At 41.5% G+C, this 21,056-nt stretch overlaps 1 protein-coding gene across 2 annotated transcripts in view; it reads right to left on the reverse strand.

Moving 5' to 3' along the window:
- Positions 1 to 1,563: 1,563 nt before the first annotated feature.
- LOC143788342 (NACHT, LRR and PYD domains-containing protein 3-like) overlaps positions 1,564 to 21,056 on the reverse strand; it is a 94,373-nt gene continuing 74,880 nt past the window's right edge. Inside the window, exons 6-7 of one of the 2 annotated variants that reach the window (XM_077277959.1) lie at positions 6,894 to 6,977; positions 1,564 to 4,474 (exon numbers count right to left, since the gene is read on the reverse strand). In XM_077277959.1, coding sequence (XP_077134074.1) covers positions 4,117 to 4,474; positions 6,894 to 6,977 — 442 coding nt within the window. In that variant the 3' untranslated portion in view covers positions 1,564 to 4,116. The remainder of the gene's footprint in view (positions 4,475 to 6,893; positions 6,978 to 21,056) is intronic. The other variant, XM_077277969.1, reaches the window with a different exon arrangement.

Genomic DNA, 21,056 nt, shown 5'->3' on the forward strand with positions numbered 1-21,056 from the left:
ATAAAAATAAAATATTGGAAAACCTGTTTAAATGGATTATTCCAAGTAATCCCCTCTCTTCTGGAGAGGTGATAACTTTGCAATTGCTGGAGATCCGACTGCTGGGATCCTATATATATTATACAGAGCTTAGCATTTAGAGATCTGCTAGATCTGCAGCAGATAAAACAGAGATTTTATCAAAACTGCAGTAAGCGCAAAGTAAGTGATACATTGCTGGAATCAGGGTATCTACTTCTACACACGTGGTCAAAATTGTTGGTACCCCTCATTTAATGACAGAAAAACCCACAATGGTCATAGAAATAATTTGAATCTAACAAAAGTAATAATAAATAAAAGATCTATGAAAATGAATAAATGAAAGTCAGACATTGCATTTCAACCACTCGTCCACAGATTTTTAAAAAAAATAAAACTCATGAAATAGTCATGGATATAAATGATGGTACCCCTGAAAATAATGTGACAAAAGGGACAATGTAAGGTGTGTCCACTAATTAGCATGACAGGTGTCTACAATCTTGAAATCAATGGCAAAAAAAAATGCTGTGCTAATGGTGCAGAAAAATCTGCACGGAAAACGCAGCAGATTCAAAAAAGGACCATGTCAATTCTTTGTGCAGATCTGCTGCGTTTCTGCACCCTTTCCATAATAGAAATCTGCATAGGTAAAAAAAAAAATAAGAAATCCGCACAAAACTCTGCAACGTGTGCACATATCAAAAAAAGACGCAGATTCTGACCTGCGTTTTCTGCCAAGAAATGCAGAATCTGCATAGAAAATTCCACAGTCAAATCTGCAACATGTGCATATACCCTAAGACCGTCTCCAAGCAGCTTGATGTTCTTGTGACTTCAGTTGCACATATTATTCAGAAATTTGAGATCCATGCGGCTGTAGCCAACCTCCCTGGATGTGACCGCAGGAGGTAAATTGATGACAAATCAAAGAGACGGATAATACGAATGGTAACAAAAGAACCCAGAAAAACTGCTAAACAGATTAAAGGTGAACTTCAAGCTCAAGGAACGCCTGTGTCATATCGCACATCAGTCATTGTATGAGCCAAAGTGAACTTCATGGTAGACAACCAAGGAGGATAGCATTGTTGAAAAAAATCATAAAAAGCCAGACTGGAATTTGCCAAACTACATATTGACAAGCCACAAAGCTTCTGGGAGAATGTCCTATGGACAGATGAGACAAAAATTGAACTTTATGGCACATCAGCTCTATGTTGACAGACGGAAAAATAAAGCATATCAAGAAAAGAACACTGTCCCTACTGTGAAACATGGAGGAGGATCTGTTATGTTCTGGGGCTGCTTTGCTGCATCTGGCACAGGGTGTCTAGAATCTGTGCAGGGTAAAATGAAATCTCAAGACTATCAAGAGATTCTAGAGAGAAATGTGCTGCCCAGTGTCAGAAAGCTTGTTCTCACTCACAGGTCATGGGTCTTGCTGACAGGTTCCCTTTAAGTGACCATGGAATGGAGCAAACTACTTTATCCCCTCTTAGACCCTGACTTCATCCTACAAATTAGAGAATCATGATGGTCTTTTTAAAAGGAGGCATTGTTGCTTTGATACATTTTACAGAATGCTCTCTTAAAGTCTAAGTGTAGATTTTCTGTCCAATACTTGTCACTTCACTTTGACATTATGCGCTTTATTTTATTATTTTTTGGAAAGCTTCCATGTGATTTGGTTGTCATACATGAACATAATTATAGTGAGTCCTTCAATTTACTTCCAGGAACATCTAAAAACCAAATAGAATAAATAATCTCCAAGACATACTATACACTTAATAATGTGCACAACATGAAACAGCTTATATGTGCAACATAATAAAAGTCGTTTTAGAAAAGTTGACCATTAAAAGATGCATCATGGGTAGGAAATGATAAAAAAAACAATGCATTACTTTCCATTGAATGACTCACTCCAGCAGAAACTGTCGGCTGCCCCTCAGAGTTCTTTGTTGAGCATTGGAGAGGAAGCACTGGAGCAGCACGCACATGAAAAAATGGTGAGATGTTATATATACATGATCGCTGCAGCCAATTACAGGCTGAGATGAATGGCACAAGGCAACTGATGCCAGTGATTGACTGCAGTGTTCATAGGTTGTCACTGCTCTCGCTCTGACAACAAAGAACTCCTGGGCAGAGAAGTGGCATTGGTATATTAGAGGCATGAAAGGGTAAGTCATGCTTAGTTTATTTTTAAGCATCTCCTACCATCGCTACTATATATGTTTATAAATAGGTCATTTATTATTTTACAGTAGTGTTCGTCTCATACAGACTCCAATGAAGCTCAAAATATATTAAGATTTCATAGATGTTTATGCTGTTCATGTAGGTAAAACAAGGCATTGTTGGACAAGCAGGAAAACTCATATAGTAATAACATATTTTGTCTAACGTATCAGTATTTTCTTACCCTATACACTTTATATCAGACATGGGCAAACTGTGGCCCTATGGCTGTTCTTGTGCGGTCTGTAGATCGGGACAGTGGTCAGTGTCCTGCGCCATATGGCCACCCTCTGCTGAGCACCTTGATTTGACTGGTACCTGCATCCTCAGGAAGGCACCAGCTCCCTTTTCCACCATTGAGCCTGTGTGTCTGACAACGAAGCAGGCAAGATGAAGTCACTACATTGCGATTGCTGTGTAGGTCCTCTGTACATTGCACGGACTAGAGCAGTGCATTTTAGGTACTTTATTTTTATTAGTAAAGATGTGTCACCACTATTTTGTTTAGTATTCATTCTCCTCATTTTTTCTAATTGTGATTAATTGTGATCTTTGAAAAATATTTTCAGCATTCAATTATGCAGTTTGTGTGTGCCAGTCTCGTCAAATGTGAACAACGCACTAACTGGCGACTAGGGCTGTATCCTTTTTTTTTCGCTCCTCCAATGTAAAGTTTTAAAAGGGTATTCTTGCTTCATTAAATGAAGGTTATTTCTTCATAATGAAATTAAACAATTTTCTAATTCATTTTTTTTTATTTAAAAGGGTTGTCCGCTTTCAAACTCTGAAAAATGTATAAAATAATAAACTCAGCAGGTCCTCACCTTCCTAGGTCCAGTGCTTTCTCTCTGTCGCTACACTGGCCTTGCTGTTTTGGCTACAACAGTGACGCCATATCAACAGTGTGTGGCACCGCTCTAGCCAATCACTGAGCTAAATAGCGGGAGAGCTGCTGAGCTCAGAGCAAGAGCCGCTAAGCTCGGCGATTGGTGAGAGTGAAGACACGTGCTGTAGCCTGAACACTGAGACCACGGGGTGAGCCACCGCCGGACCTTGGGAGGCTAAGTACCTGTTTAGCTTGTTATTGTAGTTATTTTACATAATTTGCTGCCGATATTCTTGAAGGTGGACAATTCTTCTCGAATGTCTACATCCATTGGTTAAAAATCTGTCCTGATCATGTGATGGACAAACAAGTTACCTTTGTGGTAACTGTACTAATGTAACTGTACAGCTGTAACTAATTAACTGTACAACTTTCTAACAAACTCTTACTTGTTGAAACCATGATATCCCTTTAACCTGACCTCTGAAAGTTTGTATGATATGTTGAGTGACATTAGTAGTTTAACCAAGGCATTTACCGAATAGCCAACTGAATCAACCAAAGCAGGTAGCCAACTTCTAATATCTGGGCCACCCAACCACCAGTCACTAAATGATTATGATGTCACAAGAAACCTGTTGAATGTCCCAGTGGCTATTAGGTAATTATTACATGCTCACTGGATTGTTGATTACCCAGTACAGGGGATTCTATTACAATTACATCATTGCCAACCTCTTCCCAACACCAAGTTTACTTTGTGAAGAGGGCAGAAGTATCCCATCTTACATATCTCATGCAGTATATGACAACAGTTACAATAACAAATAGGATGTCATTGAGGGGTTGTTCATTAAAACATGTTTTTCATGATATTGGAAATGTCTGTAGTTTACTGTAGAACTCATCTCATGTATAGAGGTAAAGTTAGATAGGAAGACACTTCCACAAATTGAGATCATATAAAATACATGCAGTCCAATTGCTGACACAGATGTAACGATCATGAGAATAATACCACTTTAGTAATTTTCTGATTGTTGCTGAAACATGTGTCTGAGAGCCTCCATCTTTTTAGCAATGTTCTTAATGGAGCACTGCTGTATTCGTTCCTGCAGAAACTCATCCATCTGCATATACCAGTCCTTCATCCACTCAGTATCCTTCCCGTCGCAAAGTCCTAGTCCTCTGTACACCTTTGTTAAGAAAGACACAATCTTCTCATCATTGCAAATTTTGCATCGTTGAAATATCCAGTCCCACCAACCTTGCCAAAAATCTTTGCCATATTTTTCATCAATGTGGGCGACAATTATGCTTTTGTGCGATTTGGCTTTGAGCGCTGTAATATTTTCAGGGTGTAGATTATTTCCCAGTAAGCTGCAATTAAAGTATGTAATGATTATTAGACATACCAATAAAAAGGTTGCGCTTACACATTGCAGTCACATTGCGTTTGTATGGCACAATCACAGCAAAAACACAAAGAAAAGTTGTGGTTCTTGGCAAAAAATGCAGCGCGTGAACACAGCCTAAGACTATAGTATATAAACTATGAATTAACATATGGCTATGCAAATCCAAAATTGACTTGACATAAAACAGAAACTGTAGTAGTAGGGACTAGTGAAGAGCGAATATACTCGTTACTCGAGATTTCCCGAGCACGCTCGGGTGACCTCCGAGTATTTTTTAGTTTTCATTGCCGCAACTGAATGATTTACATCTGTTAGCCAGCATAAGTACATGTGGGGGTTGCCTGGTTGCTAGGGAATCCCCACATGTAATCAAGCTGGCTAAGAGATGTAAATCATTCAGCTGAGGTGAGGAAAACGAAATCTCCGAGCACTAAAAAATACTCGGCGGTCACCTGAGTGTGCTCGGGAGATCTCGAGTAACGAGTATATTCGCTCATCACTAGTAGGGACATTATGCAACTTTATGCTGCAGGATGGTGTGATGTTTTATTCATTAAATGAATTGAAAAGGGGCCTGGATGCCTATCTAATCAGAAATGATATTAGAAAATATTTTACTGGAGACTGCTAGTCCTCTACATAATATTTTTTAGCTTTCTATAGTGAATGTTTGAAAAAAACCTGTCACTCTAATCATACAATGTTTTCTATGGCCTTTTCTATGGACAGCATGAGCTTTTGAGGATAATATTTACTCTAGGCACTGGTATATTGTGGTTTTACATGCAGTATATCCTATTTTTTAGCCTAGTATATCCCTATTGTAAAACACTAGGATGGGTGGAGATTTATTTTAAGAGTTTCTTCTACCTTCCCTCAACCTGCTCCCTGGCATTGACAGATCTCAAAGTTTTTGATATTTGCACAACGTTCATCATTCATGTGACCACTGCAGCTAATCACTAGCCTCAGCAGTCATGTGCTGTACATGTAAATGTCACTGTTTTTTGATTGGCTACAGCTGTAATGTGAATGATATATGTCTTGTGAATATTGCAAGACCAGTGGGGAGCACTGAAAAGGCAGCGCTGAGGAACTCGTTGGCCATTTAATGCTTATTTCTTTATTTTACAGCATCTCCTACTTTTGTTCAAGTTTCTTAAACCTTAGGAATGTGGATAACAGATAAAAAACTGAATGAATGATGCTTGAACAGAATCAAGGGTCTTGCAGATATCCTGAGAACTTCAAGTTCTCTTTGCAACCTCCTCTCTGAAGATAAGCCCCAGATAAATTGAGTACTCTCTTAAAATATGGCAGCATAGGGAAAATATTTTAGATATAAATATTCTTCTGAGACGTTCTGAGAAAGCTGTTATATAGCAGTACTTATAAAGTTAAAGCCTTGTAATAAACTGCTCTAAGCCTATGCTTGCAGCCTCAATCTCCTACCTGGACAAAGATGCCTACAAAATAAGACAGCATGATGTTTTATTTTGGCCAATAAAATTGTTACATTCATGTTGGAAATGAGACAGTCTTGATAATGGGCAATGTGATTCACCTGGGTTCACGTATCAGGCATCTAGGTCTAGTGTTAATTAGTAAAAACAAATTAACTAGGCAGTGCAGAGTTGAGCTGTGTGTATTGTCTGCTGCTGTCAGATCAGTGATGTGAAACTGTAAATACTGCTGTGTTGGTGATGCATGTGGTAGAGGATTATCTTCTGCCACATGCATCAACAAAACAGCATTTTGAGGCTTCACACCACTGATCTGTGTGCAGCAGGAAACACACACAGCTCAACTCTGCACTACCTAGTAAATATAAACTCTATTGAAGAGGAGAATTAATTTCTGCTAGAAATCTACTTAAAATGATGAAAAACACACAGGTAGGTATAGTGATATAGATGGCAAAGTTATGTACAGAAGGAGACATTAACTTTTTTCACTTAATCTCTGTATATGTGTATACTGTATGTGTATGTAGTAAACTGTCACTGTGTTAATATACTCACCTACCACCACCTCCTCGGGGATCCAGCACCGTTAAAATCTTATTGACATTGCCGCTCTTCAGACTCCTTCAGATTACACTGTGTTCTGTGCGACCCAGAAGCTGCTTTTACAGTATAAGCCTATGGAGTGTTAGAATTACAGAGTGAAAGAAAGCTCCAGTTCACACATAGAGAATAGAGTGAGCCAGATAGTTTGAAGTGGGGTGAAGTCACTCAGAAGAGGAGCAAAATGGTGCTGGATACCAGAGATCAAAGATGGCGGCGATAGATGATTGTGTGAAAGGAGCCCTAGGAAAAAGAAATCCTGCAAAAAATAAAGCAATACCTTCGTAAGGAGACTGACAATGACATCATACTTACACCACATGATGTAAGGTTGAGTTGAATGAAGATATGTCAGAGAACTGTTCAATGGCAGTGTAGTTGATATTGTTTCCTTCAATCCTGAAAAATTATTGATATCTTTAGATGCACCAAGCTGACATTTTTATTGTTACTTTTTTGCAGTACATACAACATTGTGATCACTTTCTGCTGAATTCTTTGTAGTAAGCAACTTTACGATTTCTACACAGGTGTTCAATGAGATTTAGATCTGGACTCATTGTTGGCCACTTCAGAACTCTCCAGTGCTTTGTTTCCATGCATTCTTGAAGTATGTTTGAGGTCATTGTCTTGCTGGAAGATCCATGACTTAAGACACAAACCCAGCTTTCTGACACACATTTCATGATGCCTTGCACACAGTCAAGGCAATCAGTGCCAGAGGTAGCAAAACAGCCCAAAATATCTTTGAACCTCCACCATATTTGACTGTAGGTACTGTGTTCTTTTCTTTGTAGACCTCATTCCGTTTTCGGTAAACAGTAGAATGATGTGCTTTATCATTTTGACGGAGCTGGTGCAGTGTGGTGGCTGCTACTTGTCAAATTCATGATGAGCTGCAATGTTCACTATACAGCAAATTTTATTATAGCAGCTGGAGTAGGATTTATTGTGAGGTGCTGTCATGGTGGTAACTCTAAAGCGTTCTCGCCACCGTGCTACTTACTGTATTCAACGCTCAGCTTATCCTCATACAAGGACTCCGCACTGAGTCCATGCATCACTTACATCTCATATCCCTGATGTCTCCACATGGCTATAGGGGGATGCAGTCAGATCCTGAAGGAGTTTAACCCTGCTATGTTCTGCAGTGTTTGGACTCTCAAGCCAATCACCAACCAGCAGGTGCTATATCAGGCAGTGCCACCCTCTACACCTTGACTGAGTCTAGGTTCCAGTTTACTGTTTGCATCTAGTTCCCAGTCAAGGTGTTTTGTTGTTTATCCTTCCCATTACTGACCCAGTTTGTCTTCCTGTCCTGTCTGTTCTCTCCCTTTCTAAACTTGACTATGTATCCTGAACCTGTGCTGCCTGCCCTGAATCCGGCCTGTCTAACTACGCATCTGTCTCGCCCCTTTGTACCTGGCATAACTGTTCTGACCCGTGGGTCAGCTGTTGCAGGTCCGGACGCTGCCCTGGAGTGGCAGCTGATGGCTATTCTGTGAGCCAAGCCTATTTTCACCAAAAGAGGCACTAGTAAAGACCTGTTGGCCACTTAGTCTTGCCCCTCCAGGGTAGACCTGGCCAGATGTACAGTGGTTCCACAACATCTAACAGCATTACAAGTGCACACAGAGGTGCACATCACTTTTGGGGTGCTCCTGATACATTAAGAGGCACATGCATATTGATTAACTAGGAACGTTGACGTATGCAAACCCCCTCATCAAGATCAGCATGAATAATAACACCAGTCTTCATGATTGGGTCTGTTATTTTTCATACCTGTGTCTGTTCTATTATCTGTGGATTATTTCATAAAGCTTAAACAGAATTTTACTGGATCATGGGAGCTGGATATTTTTACTACTCTTCATTACTGCACATGGAGGGTGTTATTTGCATAACTGGGGGTAAGTTAACTGGACTTTCTTTGTTCATTTGTCATTTGCAATAGTTTCCAAAACACACAATATAATAATGCAACTCATGTAGAATAAGGGAATTAATTATAATTTGATAAAATTGTCTATTGTGAGACAATGATATAAAAAGCTCATTTGACATGCATTAATTGTCTCTGGCAGGCCACAGAATGTGAAAAAAAACCTACATTGTGAACTAAATTAAAAGCTCCCAGTAGAAGTCTTCATGTTTTCAATTAAAGATTTTCTGAAATTGACACAACCCAATTATATTTTTAAAGGTTTCTTTTGGAAAAAAAAAAAAAAAAAAGTCATTTAAGTGTGTGACATCATTTGCTTAGCAATATTATACTGTCAGAAATGTAGTAATTGTTCTATTGTATCAATTTTGCTACTACTTTTGACATATGTAGTGAGCTGAATCTTTATAGCAGTGCCATACTGGTAGTTTCACAGTGATCTGATCATCTACAATAAATGCTTTATTTCAGTATCTAATTTTTCATGGATGGACACTTCTTCACTAATGCTTCCATTGTTCTTACTATTGTGATTCAACTACATACTTGTGTTTGTGTGTATTTTACATATGAAGTCATGGCCAAAAGTGTTGGCACCATGGAAATTATTCCAGAAAATGAAGCATTTCTCCCAGAAAATTATTGCAACATGTTTTTATACAGATGTTTATTTCCTTTGCGGCTATTGATACAACACAAAAAAAACTGCAAAAAAGGCAAATTGGACATAATTTCACACAAAACTCCAAAAATGGGCTGGCCAAAATTGTTGGCACCTTTCCAAAATTGTGGCTAATCAACTTTCTTTCAAGCATGTGAGGCACTCACCCATGGCAAGTAACAGTTGTTGGTAATATGAAAAAAACATCTGAAGCCACGTAAAAAGGGGAGAAGTTGATTCAATCCTTGCATTGTGTGTCTTTGTGTGCCACACTAAGCATGGAGAACAGAAAGTGGAGAACTGTTTCAGGACTTAAAAACCAAAATTCTTGATAGGTAACCTCGAGACTGTTGATATAAGTCCATCTTCAGGGATCTTGATGTCACTTTGTCTACAGTGTGCAACTTAATCAAGAGGTTTGCAACCCATGGCACTGTATGTAATCCCCCTGGACATGGACTGTAGAGAAAAATTGTTGAAAGGTTGCAACGCATGATTGTCCGGATGGTGGATAAGCAGCCCAAATCAAGTGCCAAAGAAATTGAAGCCATCCTGCAGGCTCAGGGTTCATCAGTGTCAGTGCGAACTGTCCGTCAACATTTGAAAGAAATGAAATACTATTGCAGGAGACCCAGGAGGACCTCACTGCTGACACAGAGACATAAAAATTGCCAAAATGTACATGAGTAGGCCAAATTCCTTCAGGGAAAGTGTCTTGTGGATAGATAAGACCAAGATAGTGTTTTTTTTTAAAAGCACATCATTCTACTGTTTACTGAAAATGGAATGAGGCCTACAAAGAAAAGAATAATTACCTACAATCAAATTGTTTTGCTGCATCTGTCATTGGGTGCCTTGATTGTGTGCAAGGCATCATGAAATCTGAAAATTACCAAAGGATTTTGGGTCGCAATGTAGTGCCCATTGTCAGAAAGCTGGGTTCGCATTCTAGGTCATGGGTCTTCCAGCAGCACAATGACCCCAATCATACTTGAAGAAGCACCCTGAAATGGATGGAAACAAAGTGCTGGAGAGTTCTGAAGTAGCCAGTAATGAGTCTGTATCTAAATCCCATTAAATACCTGTGGAGAGATCTTAAAATTGGTGTTCGGAGAAGGCCCCCTTCAAGTATGAGAGACCTGGACCAGTTTGCATAAGAAGAGTGGTCCAAAATTCCAGTTTAAAGGTGTAAGAAAGTTGTTGAAGGTTATAGGAAGCAATTGTTTGCAGTTATTTATTCTAAAGGATGTGCAACCAAGCATTGAGTTGAGGGTGCCAACAATTTTGCCCAATTTTGAGTTTTTGTGTGAAATTATGTCCAATTTGGTTTTTTTTGTATTGTTATAATACGAATGTGTAAATGCAATAATTTTCTGGGATAAATACTTAATTTTTCCGGAATAATTTCAAGGATGCCAACACTTTCCGCCATGTCTGTATATCCGGCCTGGAGCACTAAGTTACAGTTGATCTTGATGGATATATCTGCCATATAGTGTGAAGGGTTAACTAGACCACATACAGTTATATGAAAAAGTTTGGGCACCCCTATTAATCTTAAGCTTAATGTTTTATAAAAATTGTTTTTTTTGCAACAGCTATTTCAGTTTCATATATCTAATAACTGTTGGACACAGTAATGCTTCTGCCTTGAAATGAGGTTTATTGTACTAACAGAAAATGTGCAATCTGCATTCAAACAAAATTTGACAGGTGCATAAGTATGGGCACCCTTATCATTTTCTTGTTTTAAATACTCCTACCTACTTTTTACTGATTTACTAAAGCACTTTTTTTGGTTTTGTAACCTCATTGAGCTTTGAACTTCATAGCCAGGTGTATGCAATCATGAGAAAAGCTACTTAAAGTGAACACTTGCAAGTTGTTCTCCTGTTTGAATCTCCCCTGAAGAGTGGCATCATGGGCTCCTCAAAACAACTGTCAAATGATCTGAAAACAAAGATTATTCAACATTGTTCAGGGGAAGGATAGAAAAAGCTGTCTCAGAGATTTAACCTGTCAATTTCCACTGTGAGGAACATAGTAAGGAAATTGAAGAACACAGGTACAGTTTGTGTTAAGGCCAGAAGTGGCAGGCCAAGAAAAACATCAGAAAGGCAGAGAAGAATGGTGAGATCAGTCAAGGACAATCCTCAGACCACCTCCAGAGAGCTGCAGCATCAACTTGCTGCAGATGGTGTCACTGTGCATCGGTCAACTATACAATGCACTTTGCACAAGGAGAAGCTGTATGGAAGAGTGATACAAAAGAAGCCGTTTCTGCAAGCACGCCACAAACAGAGTCGGCCGAGGTATGCAAAAGCACATTTGGAGAAGCCAATTTCTTTTTGGAAGAAGGACCTGTGGACTGATGAAACCAAGATTGAGTTGTTTGGTCATACAAAAAGGCGTTATGCATGGTGGCCAAGAAACACAGCATTCCAAGAAAAACACTTGCTACCCACAGTAAAATTTGGTGGAGGTTCCATCATGCTTTGGGGCTGTGTGGCCATTGCCGGCACCGGGAATCTTGTTAAAGTTGAGGGACGCATGGATTCCTCTCGGTATCAGCAGGTTCTTGACAATAATGTTCATGAATCAGTGACAAAGTTGAAGTTACACAGGGGATGGATCTTTCAGCAAGACAATGATCCAAAACACCGCTCCAAATCTACTCAGGCATTCATGCAGAGGAACAATTACACTGTTCTCGAATGGCCATCCCAGTCCCCAGACCTGAATATCATTGAACATCTGTGGGATCATTTGAAGAGGGCTGTCCATGCTCGGCAACCATCAAACTTAACTCAACTGGAATTGTTTTGTAAAGAGGAATGTGTTATGATCCTAGTGGCAAGGATCGCAAGTTTGACTAGCTAAGTAACTAAACCGACGACCAGCTCTGGGGAAGTGGTATCTGGATTGACCGCAAACCTGAACCTATCCGCAAACAACTATAGGCAGCCGTGGAACGTTACCTGAAAATCCTAGACGTCTCTTCATGGCCTGAGAAACTACCTATTCCTAGAGGGAAAGTAAAGTCCTTACTTGCCTCAGAGAAATGACCCCAAAGATATAGAAAAGCCCCCCACAAATATTAATGGTGAGTTAAGGGGAAAGCACAAACGCAGAGATTAAATAGATTTAGCAAATGAGGCCCGCTAACACTAGATAGCAGAAAATAGGAAGGGAGCTGTGCGGTCAATAGAAAACCCTAAGCAAAATATCCACGCAGAGATTGCTCGAGCCCCCGCACCAACTAACGGTGCGGGGGAAGCAACTCCGTACCCCAGAGCTTACCAGCAGCAAGAACTCACATATTAGTTAGCTGGACTAAACTCATCATAAACTGAAATCATATTGCAGACTGATGAGCAAAAAATAATCAAACAGAAACTTAGCTTCTCCAGAAGAGACTGAAAATGAAGATAATCAGGGGAGACCAGAATAGCACTGAATACATCGACAGCCGGCAACAAGTGGAGGTGAAGCAGAGCTAAATAGGAAACTCCCTAGTGCATAACGAGGCAGCTGATTCAACCACAGATCCGCAGGATAACAAACAAAGCCACCAGGGGGAGCCCAAAAACAAAACTCACACAATACCACCTGTGACCACAAGAGGGAGCCCGAAAACAGAGTTCACAACAGTACCCCCCCTTGAGGAGGGGTCACCGAACCCTCATCAAAAACCCCCAGGGCGATCAGGGTGAGCCACATTGAAGGCACGAACCAAATCAGCCGCATGAACATCAGAGGCGACAACCCAGGAATTATCCTCCTGACCATAGCCCTTCCACTTAACCAAATACTGAAGCCTCCGTCTAGAAATACGAGAATCCAAGATCTCCACCACGTATTCCAATTCTCCCTCAACCAGCACAGGGGCAGGAGGCTCAACCGAAGGAACCACAGGCACCACATACCTCCGCAACAACGACCGATGGAACACATTATGAATAGCAAACGATGCAGGGAGGTCCAAACGAAATGACACAGGGTTAAGGACTTCCAAAATCTTATAAACCGAGGCTTGAACTTGGGAGAGGAGACCTTCATAGGAACAAAGCGAGAAGACAACCATACCAAGTCCCCAACGCGAAGTCGGGGACCCACACAGCGACGGCGGTTAGCAAAGCGCTGAGCCTTCTCTTGTGACAGCTTCATATTGTCCACCACATGATCCCAAATCTGATGCAACCTATCCACCACAAGATCCACTCCAGGACAGTCAGAAGGCTCCACCTGACCCGAGGAAAAACGAGGATGAAACCCCGAATTACAAAAAAAAGGCGAAACCAAAGTAGCAGAACTAGCCCGATTATTAAGGGCAAATTCGGCCAATGGCAAAAAAGCCACCCAGTCGTCCTGATCAGCAGAAACAAAACATCTTAAATAGGTTTCCAAGGTCTGATTAGTTCGCTCGGTCTGGCCATTCGTCTGAGGATGGAAGGCCGACGAAAAAGACAAATCAATGCCCATCTTAGCACAAAAGATCCGCCAAAATCTAGACACAAACTGGGATCCTCTGTCGGAAACAATATTCTCAGGGATCCCGTGCAAACGAACCACATTTTGAAAAAACAGCGGAACCAACTCGGAGGAGGAAGGCAACTTAGGCAAGGGCACCAAATGGACCATCTTAGAAAAACGATCACACACCACCCAGATGACAGACATTCTCTGAGAGACAGGGAGATCCGAAATAAAATCCATGGAAATGTGCGTCCAAGGCCAGGCCTCTTCGGGACAGGCAAAGGTAACAGCAAACCACTGGCACGAGAACAGCAAGGCTTAGCCCGAGCACAAATTCCACAAGACTGCACAAAGGAACGCACATCCCGCGACAAGGAAGGCCACCAAAAGGACCTGGCCACCAAATCTCTGGTACCAAATACAGGTCCTTCTCAAAAAATTAGCATATAGTGTTAAATTTCATTATTTACCATAATGTAATGATTACAATTAAACTTTCATATACTATAGATTCATTATCCACCAACTGAAATTTGTCAGGTCTTTTATTGTTTTAATACTGATGATTTTGGCATACAACTCCTGATAACCCAAAAAACCTGTCTCAATAAATTAGCATATTTCACCCGACCAATCAAATAAAAGTGTTTTTTAATACCAAACAAAAAAAACATCAAATAATAATGTTCAGTTATGCACTCAATACTTGGTCGGGAATCCTTTGGCAGAAATGACTGCTTCAATGTGGCGTGGCATGGAGGCAATCAGCCTGTGACACTGCTGAGATGTTATGGAGGCCCAGGATGCTTCAATAGCGGCCTTAAGCTCATCCAGAGTGTTGGGTCTTGCGTCTCTCAACTTTCTCTTCACAATATCCCACAGATTCTCTATGGGGTTCAGGTCAGGAGAGTTGGCAGGCCAATTGAGCACAGTAATACCATGGTCAGTAAACCATTTACCAGTGGTTTTGGCACTGTGAGCAGGTGCCAGGTCGTGCTGAAAAATGAAATCTTCATCTCCATAAAGCATTTCAGCCGATGGAAGCATGAAGTGCTCCAAAATCTCCTGATAGCTAGCTGCATTGACCCTGCCCTTGATGAAACACAGTGGACCAACATCAGCAGCTGACATGGCACCCCACACCATCACTGACTGTGGGTACTTGACACTGGACTTCAGGCATTTTGGCATTTCCTTCTCCCCAGTCTTCCTCCAGACTCTGGCACCTTGATTTCCGAATGACATGCAAAATTTGCTTTCATCAGAAAAAAGTACTTGGGACCACTTAGCAACAGTCCAGTGCTGCTTCTCTGTAGCCCAGGTCAGGCGCTTCTGCCGCTGTTTATGGTTCAAAAGTGGCTTTACCTGGGGAATGCGGCACCTGTAGCCCATTTCCTGCACACACCTGTGCACGGTGGCTCTGGATGTTTCCACACCAGACTCAGTCCACTGCTTCCTCAGGTTCCGGTCACCTCTTCTCATTGTACAGCGTTTTCTGCCACATTGTTTCCTTCCAACAGACTTACCATTGAGGTGCCTTGATACAGCACTCTGGGAACAGCCTATTTGTTGAGAAATTTCTTTCTGGGTCTTACCCTCTTGCTTGAGGGTGTCAATGATGGCCTTCTTGACATCTGTCAGGTCGCTAGTCTTACCCATGATGGGGGTTTTGAGTAATGAACCAGGCAGGGAGTTTTTAAAAGCCTCAGGTATCTTTTGCATGTGTTTAGAGTTAATTAGTTGATTCAGAAGATTAGGGTAATAGGTCATTTAGAGAACCTTTTCTTGATATGCTAATTTATTGAGACAGGTTTTTTGGGTTATCAGGAGTTGTATGCCAAAATCATCAGTATTAAAACAATAAAAGACCTGACAAATTTCAGTTGGTGGATAATGAATCTATAGTATATGAAAGTTTAATTGTAATCATTACATTATGGTAAATAATGAAATTTAACACTATATGCTAATTTTTTGAGAAGGACCTGTATTCCAGGATGGCCTGCCAACACCGAAGAATGAACCTCGGAAATAACTCTGTTGGTCCATCTATCTGGGACAGTCTCTCCGGTGGACAACGGTCAGGTCTATCCGCCTGAAAGTCCTGCAGCACTCGTCGCAAATCTGGGGAGATGGCAGACAGAATCACCCCTTCTCTGAGGATACCAGCCGGCTCAGAATCTCCAGGAGAGTCAGGCACAAAACTCCTAGAAAGAGCATCAGCCTTCACATTCTTCAAACCAGGCAGGTACGAGACCACGAAATCAAAACGAGAGAAAAACAACGACCAACGAGCCTGTCTAGGATTCAGCCGCTTGGCCGACTCGAGATAAATCAGATTTTTGTGATCAGTCAAGACCACCACACGATGCTTAGCTCCCTCGAGCCAATGTCGCCACTCCTCAAATGCCCACTTCATAGCCAACAACTCCCGATTACCGACATCATAATTTCGCTCGGCAGGCGAAAACTTTCTTGAAAAGAAAGCACATGGCTTCATCACAGAGCCATCAGAGATTCTCTGCGACAAAACAGCCCCCGCTCCAATCTCAGAAGCATCAACCTCGACCTGGAAAGGAAGAGAGACATCTGGCTGACATAAGACCGGAGCCGAGGAAAACCGGCGCTTCAGCTCCCGAAAGGCCTCCACAGACGCAGGAGACCAATTAGTAACATCAGAACCCTTCTTGGTCAAATCCGTCAAAGGCTTAACAACACCAGAAAAATTAGCGATGAAGCGATGGTAAAAATTAGCAAAACCCAAGAACTTCTGAAGACTCTTAACAGATGTAGGCTGAGTCCAGTCATGAATAGCCTGAACCTTGACTGGGTCCATCTCAATAGTAGAAGGGGAAAAAATGAAACCCAAAAAAGAAACCTTCTGGACTCCAAAAAGACATTTTGAGCCCTTCACAAATAAAGCATTGGCACGCAGGACCTGAAACACCATCCTGACCTGCTTAACATGGGACTCCCAATCATCAGAAAAAAACAGAATATCATCCAGATACACAATCATAAATTTATCCAGATACTCACGGAAGATGTCGTGCATGAAGGACTGAAAGACAGAAGGAGCGTTAGAAAGTCCAATAGGCATCACCAAGTACTCGAAATGGCCTTCGGGCGTATTAAATGCAGTTTTCCATTCATCACCCTGCTTAATACGCACAAGGTTATACGCACCACGAAGATCTATCTTGGTGAACCAACTAGACCCCCTAATGCGAGCAAACAGATCAGATAACAATGGCAAAGGATACTGAAATTTGACCATGATTTTATTTAGAAGGCGATAATCAATACAAGGTCTCAGGGAACCATCCTTCTTAGCCACAAAAAAGAATCCCGCACCCAGAGGGGAGGAGGAGGGGCGAATAAGTCCTTTCTCCAAAGACTCCTTTATATAACTCCGCATGGCAGCATGCTCCGGCACTGACAAATTGAAAAGTCGTCCCTTAGGAAACTTACTACCAGGAATAAATTTGATTCCTGGTAGTAAGTTTCCTAAGGGACGACTTTTCAATTTGTCAGTGCCGGAGCATGCTGCCATGCGGAGTTATATAAAGTTATATAAATATAGCACAATCACAATCCCTATGAGGAGGTAGAGAACTGAGTTTGGGCTCATCAAATACATCCTGGTAGTCCGACAAAAACGCAGGGACTTCAGAAGGAGTGGATGAAGCAATTGACACCACAGGAGCGTCGCCATGAATTCCCTGGCAACCCCAACTTGACACAGACATTGCTTTCCAATCCAGGACTGGATTATGAGTCTGCAACCATGGCAGACCCAACACGACAACATCATGCAAATTCTGCAGAACAAGAAAGCGAATCACCTCCTGATGAACAGGAGTCATGCACATGGTCACTTGCGTCCAGTACTGAGGTTTATTCATAGCCAATGGTGTAGCATCAATACCCCTTAGTGGAATAGGAAATTTTAAAGGCTCCAAAACAAAACCACAGCGCCTGGCAAATGACAAGTCCATCAGACTCAGGGCAGCACCTGAATCTACAAAAGCCATAACCGGGTAAGATGACAGGGAACAAATCAGGGTAACAGACAAAATGAACTTAGGCTGTAAAGTACCGATGGTGACAGATTTATCAATCTTTTTTGTGCGCTTAGAGCATGCTGAGATAACATGAGCTGAGTCACCACAGTAAAAGCACAACCCATTTTGCCATCTATAATTTTGCCGTTCACTTCTGGTCAGAATTCTATCACATTGCATGGACTCAGGTGTCTGTTCAGAAGACACCGCCAAATGGTGCGCAGGTTTGCGCTCCCGCAAACGCCGATCAATCTGAATGGCCAGAGTCATTGACTCATTCAGACCTGCAGGCGTAGGGAACCCCACCATGACATTCTTAATGGCTTCAGAAAGACCCTTTCTGAAATTTGCAGCCAGGGCACACTCATTCCATTGAGTAAGCACCGACCATTTCCGAAATTTCTGGCAATACACCTCTGCTTCATCTTGTCCCTGAGAGAGGGCCAACAAAGCTTTTTCAGCCTGGTTCTCAAGATTAGGTTCCTCATAGAGCAATCCAAGGGCCAGAAAAAACGCATCCACACTGAGCAATGCAGGATCCCCTGGCGCCAATGCGAAGGCCCAATCTTGAGGGTCGCCGCGCAAGAAAGAAATAATAATCTTAACTTGCTGAACGGAATCACCAGAGGAACGAGGTTTCAAAGAAAGAAACAATTTACAATTGTTCTTAAAATTCAGGAACCTAGATCTATCTCCAGAAAACAACTCCGGAATAGGTATTCTAGGCTCTGACATAGGACTGTGAACAACAAAATCCTGAATACTTTGTACCCTTGCAGCAAGATGATCTACACTGGAGGCCAAACTCTGGATATCCATGTCAGCAGCTGAACTCAGAGCCACACCAAGATTAAGAGGAGGAGAGAAGCTGGACACACAGCAGCTAGACACACGGCAGCAAAAAAAAAAAAAAAAAAAGTCCTCAAGGCTTCTCTTCTCCTGCTTCTGCCATGCAATTAACACTTTATGGGCCGGCTGTACTGTTATGATGCTAGTGGCAAGGATCACAAGTTTGACTAGCTAAGTAACTAAACCGACGACCAGCTCTGAGGAAGTGGTATCTGGATTGACCGCAAACCTGAACCTATCCGCAAACAACTATAGGCAGCCGTGGAACGTTACCTGAAAATCCTAGACGTCTCTTCACGGCCTGAGAAACTACCTATTCCTACAGGGAAAGTAAAGTCCTTACTTGCCTCAGAGAAATGACCCCAAAGATATAGAAAAGCCCCCCACAAATATTAACGGTGAGTTAAGGGGAAAGCACAAACGCAGAGATGAAATAGATTTAGCAAATGAGGCCCGCTAACACTAGATAGCAGAAAATAGGAAGGGAGCTGTGCGGTCAATAGAAAACCCTAAGCAAAATATCCACGCAGAGATTGCTCGAGCCCCCGCACCAACTAACGGTGCGGGGGAAGCAACTACGCACCCCAGAGCTTACCAGCAGCAAGAACTCACATACAGTTAGGTCCATATATATTTGGACAGAGACAACATTTTTCTCATTTTGATTATAGACATTACCACAATTTAATTTTAAACAAAACAATTCAGATGCAGTTGAAGTTCAGACTTTTAGCTTTCATTTGAGGGTATCCATATTAAAATTGGATGAAGAGTTTAGGAGTTTCAGCTCCTTAACCTGTGCCACCCTGTTTTTTAAAGGGACCAAAAGTAATTGGACAATTGACTCCAAGGCTATTTCATGGACAGGTGTGGGCAATCCCTTCATTATGTCATTCTCAACTAAGCAGATAAAAGGCCTGGAGTTGATTTGAGGTGTGGTGCTTGCATTTGGAAGGTTTTCCTATGAAGTAAACATGCGGTCAAAAGTGCTCTCCATGAAGGTGAAACAAGCCATTCTTAAGCTGTGAAAACAGAGAAAAAACCCATCCGAGAAATTGCTACAATATTAGGAGTGGCAAAATGTACAGTTTGGTACATCCTGAGAAGGAAAGAAAGCACTGGTGATCTCATCAATGCAAAAAGACCTGGGCACCCACGGAAGACAACAGTGGTGGGTGATCGCAGAATAATCTCCATGGTGAAGAGAAACCCCTTCACAACAGCCAACCAAGTGACCAATACTCTCCCGGAGGTCGGCGTATCAATATCCAAATCTATCATAAAGAGAAGACTGCATGAAAGTAAATACAGAGGGTTCACTGCACGGTGCAAGCCACTCATAAGTGTCAAGAATAAAAAGGCTAGACTGGACTTTGCTAAAAAACATCTAAAAAAGCCAGCACAGTTCAGGAAGAACATTCTTTGGACAGATGAAACCAAGATCAACCTCTACCAGAATGATGGAAAGAGAAAAGTATGGTGAAGGCTTGGTACAGCTCATGATCCAAAGCATACCACATCATCTGTAAAACACGGCGGAGGCAGTGTGATGGCTTGGGCATGCATGGCTGCCAGTGGCACTGGGTCACTAGTGTTTATTGATGATGTGACACAGGACAGAAGCAGCCAAATGAATTCTGAGGTATTCAGAGCCATACTGTGTGCTCAGATCCAGCCAAATGCAGCAAAACTGATTGGTCGTTTTGAGAAAAATGTTGTCTCTGTCCAAATATATATGGACCTAACTGTATTAGCTAGCTGGACTAAACTCATCATACACTGAAATCATATTGCAGACTGATGAGCAAAAAATAATCAAACAGAAACTTAGCTTCTCCAGAAGAGACTGAAAACGAAGATAATCAGGGGAGACCAGAATAGCACTGAATACATCAACAGCCGGCAACAAGTGGAGGTGAAGCAGAGCTAAATAGGAAACTCCCTAGTGCATAACGAGGCAGCTGATTCAGCCACAGATCCGCAGGATAACAAACAAAGCCACCAGGGGGAGCCCAAAAACAAAACTCACACAATACCACCTGTGACCACAAGAGGGAGCCCGAAAACAGAGTTCACAACAGGAATGGTCAAAAATACCTTCATCCAGGATCTCATTAAAAGCTACAGGAAGCGACTAGAGGCTGTTATTTTTGCAAAAGGAGGATCTACTAAATATTAATGTCACTTTTCTGGTGAAGTGCCCATACTTATGCACCTGTCAAATTTTGTTTGAATGCAGATTGCACATTTTCTGTTAGTACAATAAACCTCATTTCAAGGCAGAAACATTACTGTGTCCAACAGTTATTAGATATATGAAACTGAATTAGCTGTTGCAAAAAAAACAATTTTTATAAAACATTAAGCTTAAGATTAATAGGGGTGCCCAAACTTTTTCATATAACTGTAGAGAACCACCTAGCCCCATGCACACACACAAATACAAGGATTTAGTATCATTTCCAATGAAAAATTAAGTTTAC

Source organism: Ranitomeya variabilis, chromosome 1 (assembly GCF_051348905.1).
Source record: "Ranitomeya variabilis isolate aRanVar5 chromosome 1, aRanVar5.hap1, whole genome shotgun sequence".
NCBI classification, from domain to species: Eukaryota; Metazoa; Chordata; class Amphibia; order Anura; family Dendrobatidae; genus Ranitomeya; species Ranitomeya variabilis.